The sequence below is a fragment of the Argopecten irradians genome, chromosome 5 (genome assembly GCF_041381155.1).
Source record: "Argopecten irradians isolate NY chromosome 5, Ai_NY, whole genome shotgun sequence".
Taxonomy (NCBI): domain Eukaryota; kingdom Metazoa; phylum Mollusca; class Bivalvia; order Pectinida; family Pectinidae; genus Argopecten; species Argopecten irradians.
In genome coordinates, this window is record NC_091138.1 from 25,527,322 (window position 1) to 25,539,540 (window position 12,219).

General features: G+C 34.3%; 1 protein-coding gene across 1 annotated transcript in view; it reads right to left on the reverse strand.

Moving 5' to 3' along the window:
• The window catches only part of LOC138323341 (netrin receptor UNC5C-like), an 86,517-nt gene extending 75,734 nt beyond the window's left edge, over window positions 1–10,783 (reverse strand). Inside the window, exon 1 of the mRNA XM_069267894.1 lies at window positions 10,213–10,783. Coding sequence (XP_069123995.1) covers window positions 10,213–10,315 — 103 coding nt within the window. The 5' untranslated portion in view covers window positions 10,316–10,783. The remainder of the gene's footprint in view (window positions 1–10,212) is intronic.
• Window positions 10,784–12,219: the final 1,436 nt, after the last annotated feature.

The window sequence follows — 12,219 nt, forward strand, 5'->3', positions numbered from 1 at the left end:
AGATAATTGTATTTTTAATCAAGCAAACGAAAACACAATGCATTCATAGAAGCCGATCGGCCACGACTTGATGGGAGACAAAGAAAGATGGAGGTCCCCCTCCTTCTCCATTAAGGACAATTGATAAATATGGTGACAATTTTGGTTTATAATTAAATTATTTATTGTGTGCACGTGAGATCATGCCCAAGGCAGAAAGAGGAGGCGAGTGATGGTCTAAAGGAGGCGAGCACCATACTGTCATAATATCGGTGGTACTCAGGCCAAGCTAAGGAAATGAGATAGAATTAATTCTCGTTATTGGTTGGTCACAAATTATAGTTCTCATAACAAAAATCTCGTAACCAGCTTCACCCATGGCTTCTGACAACAGCCGATTACAACATCTATAACAACACAGAGAGCAGCTAGGTGTACATATCCAGGAATTAAAATTATTTTGGGTTTTTTATCATTTAAATTGCTATCAATGCAATGATTGAAAACCCTGAAGGCAGGACGTTAACCTGGGAATTACATAAAGTAACAATTAACTCATTAACTCAAACATCTTTAATGACTTAATAATTGGTTTGAATTTTAAAAAGAATTACTCAAAATGCCAAATCAAATATCTGCAAACTTGCTCTCTCCAACAGACATGTTCTTAGCAAATGCAGTAAAATTTCAAACATTTTCAAACATAAATCTTGGTTGATCTTTATAGCCCTGGTCTCTAAGCCTAGCATTAAGGAGTCAATTTGCAATTTTTTACTTTTAAACCAATCTACGCGTCCTGAAACCAACTAAACAGAAAAGTGAGCTTGATTGTACGCAAAAGAACTTGGAAAAACCACAAAAACATTATCTTCAATATCTTTCACCTCATAAAGTTTGAAATGCAACTGACTTCAGCCCAAAATTTCATAAGGTCGAGATCACTGGCAACAAAATACTTCTTTAAACAGTTGATGTTGAAGGTAACAGTCTTTCAAACACCTGCCTTCATCCCTAGTTATAAATTCTCCCGAAAAATATAAATGTCAAAATTGCAGTATAAATTGAAAAATAATAGGTGCATTAATAAGCAGTAATTGTAAGATTTGGGCAAATCAAAAGTCTTATTGATAACGACTGCAGCTAGAATTACCTGGTGAGGCGATAACTAAAGAAAGGGGAGGTCACTGGGAATGCACTCTCTCCGAAACCTGATCCAAAAATGTGTACTGCATTCATGCAACAAGCATTCATTATATATAATCATCTAGACAGTGTGAGTGGGCCATGTGGAGCAGAGGTGAGGTGATCTGATCACAACAAAGTAACAGAACGCTACCTCAAAGGCTGTAGCTATAGGGCTAACGGGCCAGGAGGTTTGTTAATAGGCCCCTAGGGTCTCATATACAAGGGATACTGTTATAATGTAGACAATGATGAAGGGTTTAGGGACCTCCTAACTCCCTGTTGGTTGGGGGCCATTTAATTCAATGGTAGGGTATTTGTTCTGGTCTTCCTTCAAACAACTCTGGATCCCAAGGGGGCCACAGGAGATATATAAATACATACACACTTTTCTAGCTTTGCATCAGATTCCTACATTTGCATTTACTTTTCTGCTGTGTACATTTATGTCTAATTCTTTCGTACATAAAATACTTGCCTTGTACAATAATAAACAAAATATTACTGAAATGTTACAAGTTGTGACTAGCGTTCGTAATCATACGTGGCTAATGTCGTACTTTGGTGCATTGTTTCCATATTTACTTGTTTGTTATGTAGTCTATGTGTGTAATCGTGACACCAGACTATAGATAAATGGCCGCGGTCTGTGATGTTGTGTGCACGAGATGTCAGCAGATCCATCACATAATATACTCTCAAATACAGCTGCACTAAGCATCGACTAGATTCGGTTTCAACGACACAAAATACAAAAATCATAAACTTATTTCTTTATATTCGTTGTACACTATTTTTTTATACAAAAAAATACCTAGTTCCTATGTACTTATTCCAAAAGTTGAGGTTTATTTTAAAAGAAAAAACAAATGATAAAATACAGGACAGGTAGTACAGGACAGGTAGAGTCAGATTTCAGCACCTGTTCAATCGGAAAATGATGAAATGATTACAAGTGCAGTCTATTTAATTCAATTATGTACATAGCCATTTAGCTCGTTGACAGGTTTACATTTCTCTATAAACATTGAAGTTTACTTTCAGTCAAACCACATTTCCAGCCCCTTACTTCTCTGTCAACTCAATATTTACCCAAGGTTTTATCAAATCAATCTTTTTACTGTCGATTTATCCACATTTTTCTACTCCCTGCGAGAGCTTATATAAGACTAGGCAGCAGGTAAGATTTTTTCCCCTTTTCTGAATTCATTCGGATGTCCTGACAAATCAAAGATGTAGAACATTTTTACTATTTTATAACCCGAGAAGGCAGCCATTTGTAATATCCATTGGAATGTCATACTCTACATCTTATTTCTTCTCCTGGAGGAAAATTCCTGTTTTTATTACTGTTGCATAACAAACCCCACATAACTAATCCAGAAACATCTTGTGACGTTGCTCAGTCATAAAACATTCAAAGAAATAAGTTCAGTGATCGGGAAATTTAAAACCATGAAGATGCCTTCAAAACAATTTGAAATAATATAGCCATACAATATTATTTCTTTGAAATTTTAAACTTAGGGAATTAAAATCTGAATCATAAACATGAATCTAAAGGGATATAGAGATAGTTAATGTATTTACAGACTTATCTTATAATATACAAATAAATCAACACACGAGTCATTCAAACTGTAACAGTATTGAATCAGCTCAAGCATTATGTGTTTTCTTTGTCGGTTCGGCCAAAAGCTGTCATTGTCGTTTTTTAAATGATACCAAAATGGTGTAACCTTAGCCATTGTAGGCATTGAGAAGGATATAAAGATTGTCTACAAAACATAAAACTCCACTGAAGCCGTTGAGATTTTATGGACAAACAGCAACAGTGTGTGTGTATCACTAACGACCAACACCTGCAGTAGGGTTTGTACACTATCCACGACATTGTTGATCACAGTGCGAGTCCCCTTTAACAAATTAAAAGGACTATTGAACCGCCTCTCCCGGGTGACAGCAACCCATCTCGCACTATTCTCTGGAATCCAGGCAACTTAACTACCTAACTTTTACCTGGCCAAGCTTTACCTGCTTGCCCAGGTATGCAGATTTAAACTTCTTATCTTTAACTTACAATCAGTACCTCATTTTCCTTCAGCCATGTTAACATCCTCTGGTATATCACGATTAATTATAGATATCGGGATTCAAGCGGAATACGCTTTAATGTTAAATCCCTGTTCTACTACTACTGGGGTATCATTTCTGTCATTTAATGAACATGTTATAACTCCTACCTCTAAACTCCCTCATCATCAAAACTTATAACCCCAATCTAACTCCCGTTTTTTTCATCAACTGCTCTAGAATTTGAATCCCCTGCCCTCGTATACATATAAAATCCCTAACATGGCCTAGTTTTGATTCTCCTCCAACCCCTCGACTGTTTCCTCCTCCAACAGAAGCTATCCTGTTGAAGTGTCTTCACCCTAACATACCTATACCTACTATCAGTGTATAACTTATCCAGATGCTTTACTTTTTGTAGACATGAACAGTACATCAAAGGTAAAATTTCTGAACTTTTTCCAAAACATCCCAACATTTCAATTTTAGAAAGGCCAGATTTGAAGAATTTTTACAGCGCCATCACTGAAGCAACCGTTGAACAGGAGGGTTATTCAGATAAAGCATTTTCATATGCTTCATTTTATCTTTCATTTTTCTCACTTTCCAACTGTGAATAGGAAATTTGTGTAGAACTGTTCAACTAAATTTAAATTATATTGCAATATAAATAAAAGTTCATAGGAATAAACTCAAAATATCTTAATTGTTTTGGGTTGCACTAAGCGACAGATAATATTATTAAAGAGAGATGAGAGATGGAGTCAATTTCTCAAATTTGAACACAACATGCACAAATCATCTCAAATGACAACCACCCTACACCTATGGTAATGTTGACTCTAGTTTGTGGAGGAGAGAAATGATTGTATTTGGATTTCCAACATCAAACAAACTTTGGGGTGATACAGACAAGTAAGCCGGTACATATAAAGACTTTATACACATCTACGACTTAAAGAGCTCACTGTGTGGCAGAAAACCTTAACTTTGAGTAAAGACATTACGTATAGCCCTTATAATAAAACCTGTTCAAAGTCAACACTGCAATAAGTGGTACAATGTCAACACCACCATCAAAAGGCCCCACTTATTTAGTAAACGATCACCCTTCATAACTCACCCAGAAAATGATGCACTTATGTATGCAGAATTTTGTTAGAATTCTCTACAATTCTGAATACAGAGCAATAAAAGATGGTAAACCAACGGAACACAGAACATCAACAAAAGACATACTCATCCGTTTAAGTTACGACACAGTATCACACATTTTCCCCAGTATGACGCTAGGCAATTATCAACTACAGACAACTATACATCAATTCTAACAGGTTTATATTTAAACTGACGGCAAAGAAAATATCTATATAACACAAAAAGTATAGTAAATTTAACTATAAACATTCAGACCTAGCCATATGAGGAAAATAATCATATACATGGGCCTGACAGTGAGCAGGGCTGGCTCCCTTTAGCCGATACACCTGACAAATTTTGTGAATGGAGAAAAACCACAATGTTATGACCTCAAAGATTAATTAAGATTTCAAAGTTGTGAAATTAAGATGCAAATGTCATAAAGTGTATATAAATGGTGTAATATTGAGAAGGTGTACTGTGAAAGCTCTAACACAAGTTTCTGTAAGAAAGAGTACACAGCTCTATATAGATATACAATCTTCTACAGCTATATACTACAGCAGGTGTTACCTACGGAGAGGCTATTCAATTTAACTCTACATTCACTACCATTTCCTGCTTAAAAGGCTCCCCATTTATGACTTAACAAATTAAAGTTAACTAGGTACCATTTCTGGGTACCTGGGGCTGTGTTAGGACATCCTCCCAAATCCACCTACCTTAGGATTATCAAGGATTAGGGAGAGCTTTCCAAGAGCACACCTGGGCAGTGATCGACTATAGTCAAATAAAACAACTCAAGTGTTTCAACAATCAAATAAAAAACCTTAATGTGTTTAAATATTTGCTGTACAGAAATTAATTTGGTTTTTTTCCCCACAGAAATGATTGTTGAAGAGTTTAAAATTGGGCCAGACTTTCACCAGACAGGTCTATGCAGCTAAATATATAATTTTGTCGGCCGTTAGGTGAAACCTTTATTATTTGCAAGGAAACTCTCCATCCAAGATGATTTTTACACAAGACAGACAAAACAACACCCCAAACATCAGACTGGATTGTCCGACTTAGTTTATCTTTGCTTTCGCACACTAGAACTAAAGTTAAAAGTTTTGGAAATGCTGGTGGAACTCTTCAATGCTGTCAGTTTCCACCCAGACAAGTGGTGAGCGGAGATTTATGGGGTAGGAGAGAAAATCTTACCTGACAGCCATTCTGATAAACTCCTCACAGACCCAGTCTCCTAAACTACATTTCCATGTGGTACAAGTTTTCTATCAAAATGGCCACCAAATTATGCTGATTTCTGATGATTCAAGTTAGAAGTATCAGTGTATGAATGGTAATACTAAAAGTATCCCATCTGCTGAAGTGCATGAATGTGGGTGGGAGAGTGAGGGGGGTTCACTTTCCGTGTTAGTTTCGTATTTGTTATTATAACTTTCAACTTTGTTTTCCTTCCATATCTACAATAACAGTCTGTGTTTGTGTCCATAATGGACAAATTATGACCACAAATACAAAACAGATCATTTTCATTTTTAAACAAGATGTACTGAATTCTGAAAAATCAAATTTCAACCCTTGCTTGTTGTAATGATCATTCTCGTAAACATGAACAGGTCTCCCTACGTTGGTGAAGGTCTGGATATATGTAAAGCGTTTCACATAGTTGTGTTGTAAACTTGACCAAACTGTTAAATGGCGGTTATATAAAAGTTTGTAGTAAGCACAGACTGAACACACAAACACAAGATTTTTATTTCTCTCTCCAACCAAACGACTGTCAATTACTTGATAATTTATCTGTCCAGCTACCCTGGTATGCTAGTGGTAAACTCACTTTCATTTTGGTTTATCATTTCAAGTTGCTATCACCAAGAGATTAGGGAAAGAGTGAGACCCCTTAAAGGACCTAAAACCTGCCCACCTGGCCAACAACTTCTCCAATCCTAAACGGGGTTATCATCATGTCGATGTCAACCCTTTCCCTCATAACAACTGCACCTGTCACCGGGGTAAAAATTCAGAAAAACCTCACTTTCAAGTGCTCGTTTATGGTAATTACATTATAAATCACCTAGCTCAAATATAGACATAATAAAAGCTACGACACTAACTAAATATCAATTTATATCAAGTACTCTACTAAATATTAGTAAACAAGAAGGGGGCTATTTAAATAAGATTTTACATTTTTATGGCTATATGGTGGATGTTTATAGAGAACTTTTATCCGAAATTTTGTGCCTAATAACTTAATTTTCGATAAGATCTCCCCTCAATCTCGGAAATAAGGTGTATAATTTAGTAATAAGAAGCTTTTAGGTAATATACCTGTATATCAAATCTACAAAAATATTTATGGTCAAAATACTGTTAAAACTTGAAAAGCAATTTTATCAAAATTATTTGTGCATGGGCATTACTGCCTTTGTATTATCATGGCCGAAAAAAAATGTTCTCGAAAATGAAAAGCTATTCACAAGGAGAAAACTTTTAATGCGAAACTTTATTTGTGTTACAAGATTTTAATTATAAATATTGCATTGTAAATAAAGATGAAAGTTTTTTTAATTAAATAATTTAATAGTCACATCTTTTTCATATATTGCACAATATTTGATGGAATATTTTTATAGATTAATTCCGTTGAATTTTATACTGCTGAATGAAAACTTTAGTCATATATGATTTCCTTATAATTATATATTAAAAGACTGTCTTCACCGCAACTTAAAATAACGTCATGGCCTACAAACTAAAAACTATCTACCATAAACAAGTTGGAACTATCTCAAACACATTCTTTATTCTAAAACGGTGTGCTTTTTATCCAATAGCTTACAAAAATACTCAATCACACTGGAGTTTAATCCAACTACACTCCTGTAGCCTTTTGTATTGTAATAGAATGAAATCTACACCAGGGGAAGTTAGATTAGGGCTGAAATAGATCTTGATGAGGGATACAGTAGAAGAGAAATAGATCTAGATGATGGTGAAGTGAAATAGATTTTTGTAGAGTTTGTTCAGTCAGCAGAGAGCCTATGAGAAATGGCTGGCCTCAGATGCTGTAGGCCTACATTTCACATTCTATCATCGAAGGGATCAAGTCGGGCTGCTGACAGCACCCAGGATCAGGACCAGGTGGGCCCTATCTCATCTTTGATATCATCTACCCTATCATCGAAACACACCTGGATGTTCACATAACTACAGCGACAGGGTTAATACTTATATAACTACCGATGACCTAAAACATATGATTCACATTTCAGTCGACATAGAACTGGATAATAAATGATAACTTTATATAGACAATTGCTTTCTCTCGATTTTGCAGTTTTATCTAAACGAGGTCGGCCATGTTTTAATCTCAGGATTACAATGGTTGCACCGGCAGCAGTCAGAATGATTAAATTTCATGGCTTCTCTGAACTTTCCATCAAAAAGATTTCCCCCTATCAATTTTGTTTTTGAGCTAAGGAAGTGGTATTTTATGGAAGGAATATTTTGGCCATCTGCTTAATACCATGAGTAAAATTTTAACGGCATAAAGACGTAAGTTTATATGATAGACACTTTAGAGATTAAAGGGATATGTTTTTATCAGAATTGATTATACTAGAACAAGTGCATTGCACTTTATATTCGCATCCTACTCTTTTAATCATTTGAATTATACTTTTGATCAAAATATTTTTTATACAAATTATTCTTTGAGAAATTTATTACAAGATTATACCATACAGATTTTCTTTTCAATTTATAATAATATTTCAGATTATTCTTATCAATAAACAAAGATTTGTTTTACCTGATAACAACAAGATTTTAACTTCTTATTGAGTTACAGAGATTTATTATATTTTACATGTGTAAATAAAATATCACTGTGCCAACATGTCAAAAATGTCTAGAATTTTATCTCCACACCAAGTGAAATTGTCAAAGGTTTTTATCAGATATCTTTGGCTTTCTAGAGATTATGTCAAGTAAAAGCGGTTATCAGTTTTCATTATGCTATATTGCTAGCAGCAATTAAGCGTATATCAGGATTTTTTATCAAACATGTTGTAAAAACAGACCCACGTGTATCTTGTCAACACATACTAAGTGAAATGACAGTTGGTCAGTGATCAAACAGGGCGGACGGTCCGCTGTCCATCATGGACAATGACCATATATAAACGTGGTAAAACATTGTCTCCCGGCATTACGTTATGTAAGTATTATCAGATCAGACATTTAGGTCATTGGCGCTAATCGTATTACAGGTGAAGTCGATGGTTAGGGCCGTGCACCACCCTACACCACCTACTGTCATCAAAGGGCTCCTGCTAAGGTGACCATAGGTAGCACATAACACATTAATCACACTCAATTAGTGGTCACTATTCCTATTGTCCGGTTCTGTCCGTGGAACATTTGTCAAACAACCTTGTAATCGCCATCAAATTATCGACTGTAATTGATTTTCCCGCTGACCAGAAGGCACGACTTCAAACAGTTATATAGTACAATTCGCACCGAAAAGTTTTCTTGTTAATGTGGATGGGAATTTTTCTTTGAAGTAAAATTTATCTTCTGCTCTGCCCATTAATGTCAAGAATTATAAATAAACAGACATACATAAAGGAGAAAGCAATTGCTTCTTTTGCTATTACTATTCATAAAATCCATTTCGACTTTTGTAAATAAAATCATAAACGGGGTTCATGATTCAAAAGCGAAAATTTATTTGGATTTTATCTATCTTGCATTCTGTGGCCGCCGGGTTCTAAACCACTTCACAAGTGTATGTTAAAACGGCTTCACTTACACTAACATATATATATATCGATTGCCTTTTCGTAAGCGCCTCTAACCGAATTCTAATGATATATATATAGCAATTTATAAACCATTGATTATCAACAAATTATACAAATCCTACTTTCTATTATTATTAAATTTCCTAATCCACGGAAAAATAACACGGTTTCGGATTACATAAATAACCAAGAATTATCGAATTTAACATTGAAAATCAATATTATAAATCAAGGTTTCGACGCGGCAGTATATTAGTTTGCAGTAGACGACTTCTAGGTCTAACTACGATTTTAGAAAGCCTGTTGTAATATCAATAAGCTATATCGAGACATTGTACTCGACTTTAATTGCTCTCGCGCTGCATGCCGTAAGAAACTACCATCGATTTTACACCTTGAGTAAAAGCTAGACTCAATCACTGAAGTCAGCCTCCATGGGCTACTGCAATAAGCGTTTTAATATACAAATAGCCATTATCGAGCCTCCGCCATGTGTCCCACTTCAAACGGAGACAGGATTTTAAATCAAAACTTTAATTACAATAGACTTTAACTTTTTATAAGGCAATTTTTTTCTTATACGTGTGAATAAATCTTTCAGGTGGAAGACATTTTATCAATTTGAGGATATAATGAAATGTAAGTAACTTTTTAGTTTACAATTCCAACGGTAATTTTAATTGATTTATTTAAAACCATGGCTCCTATCTGCATTACCCACTATGTTGTATATATTTCAGGAGAACTTTTTTTAATTATTTAAAGAGAATGGCAGAAGTATTGGATGAAGGTACATTTCTACACGAAGAGGGTGTCTTAAAATCGATAGACTCCCGGGATGTGTTGAGGGATGATTGAAAGGAATTGTATTTCACCTCTCGGCAGGAAGTAATCGGCTCGGAGAAACCAAGTGTTCTTTAGACGGTCGCAAAGGGCCCTTGTAATATTCTTCAACGGCCAATAATTCCCAGATGACAACAGTTAAAATAAACATGAAAATGTAGAAAATAGGACTTACCTCTGCTTTCAGAACGTCCTCCATTGATTAGAAAAACAACAGCAGTCAAAAACACATTAAAAACAGTTGTTGAGATAAAATCACGTTTCCTTTTCAACTGCATGTTTGCAGATTAATATGATTAAATTCCAAAATTTGTTGAATATCTTGCCATGAGTGTTTTGACAATTAAAACACAACAGTCGGTGTGCTTAGTATATAATAATAATCCACTGTGTACATTACTGTGTGTTTGTATTCCTATTAAACACTGTATATCTCCCCACGGGCACACTGCGATACACATCCAAGTGACTTACACACTTTACAAGTTGGTAAAGGTAAATGCTATTTTTCACGTTTTCATAACTTTTCACACGTGCATTTCACCAAATCATCAATATCCACAAAAATAATCCTCTCCGTACTCGTAAACTCCTTTCCGTGTCGTTTCTGTTATCCGAATAGAACTTGCCTGTTCCCTAAGTCATGTACTCCAGCCCTGCAATGTGACATTACTGTTATCAATTTCAGTGTGTTGATTTTTCAGAAGGAAGTTTTGAGATCCCCACTAACTGCTACGATCAACCATTGAGAACCTGACGGTGCGCTGAAAACGGACAAACTAGTCTGGCGTAACCAACCGTTTAGCGCTGAGAAGGCAGGCCAAAGTGATAAATCATTGGATAAAGGTCTGTGTAGCCACGCCTACTTTTCAGCTCATTGGTTCTTATTGGCTAGGCGTGTCTTGTTCATTCATGAGAATTTAGTAATACATTTGTAGTACATTGTGAGTGTGTGTGTATTACACTGTATTCATTCGAGAGACTTCAATGAATTTTAATTCTGTTTAATTGGGGTAAATAGACATTAATTAAGTTGGTTTAAATTTAATTGGCTTATTCTTGAATATAATTCATGCATATTGATTATTTTTGCTGCCTTTCTTTCAGTAAATATATACAGCCATGATCCCACCAACATAAGTGTATTTAGAGGTTCATTACAGTAAAATTAATGGAATTTACTTGAACAATAATTGTTAATTTTCAGTAATATTCAAGGGTAAAATTGTATAAAATCAAAAAATTACGATTACGTAATTATATCAATCAATGTACATTACAAGATTACTTGAATTTATCTTCAATTAGATTTTGATAATTTTCCATGTGAAATACAGTGATTTTACAGTGTGTGTTTTTACCTATTTTATTTTACACTGCTGTTTGTCAAGCACAGATGAATATATATTTTGGTAGTTAAGTCATGATTGATATTACATAACTTCTCAAGGTAAAAAACTCTCTGATACTTTTGATGTTTTCTGATTTAAAGAGACATACATTATAACCTCTTACAAGTCATATTCTATCAATAAAATATCTCATGGATAAGCAGATAATTAAGGACATATATCATTATATACTTATAAATCAAATATATATGTAAATGATAATACTTATATTGTAAACTTTATTTAGTTTTTATAATGCATGTCCAAATATGCTGCAATTTAATTCCAGACAGAGACAGATTTTCATATCAGCAAAATAAGAGTATACTCTGGTATCTTTTTAATTCAGAGTAGTTAATGATGTACATATATTGATACACATTAATCTATACTTGGAAGATATTTAATAAATGATCAGATAATATAACCATTATAATCAATAATTACTGCTGTAATCAGTTAATGTAATAACATATTTTCATGACTGACTAATGATCATCAGGAAATATATAATATTACATTGTTAAACAGATCACTTTAATGAATTATTCATTGTCTTTATAGCACTAATATGGAATGCATATATTCATAATTCATAAGTATCAAAACCAAGTTCTGTAAAATGAATAGTTAGATATTTTGAGCATAACACATTAATCTAAATTAGTTTTTATGTTCATCTGAAATACATGGTTTATTTATACAGGTCAATACTGACATTGACTTAGTCCAAATAAATTGACACTTGCTTATAACTTATTGATATGTCTAGATAAAATGACATTTGTTTA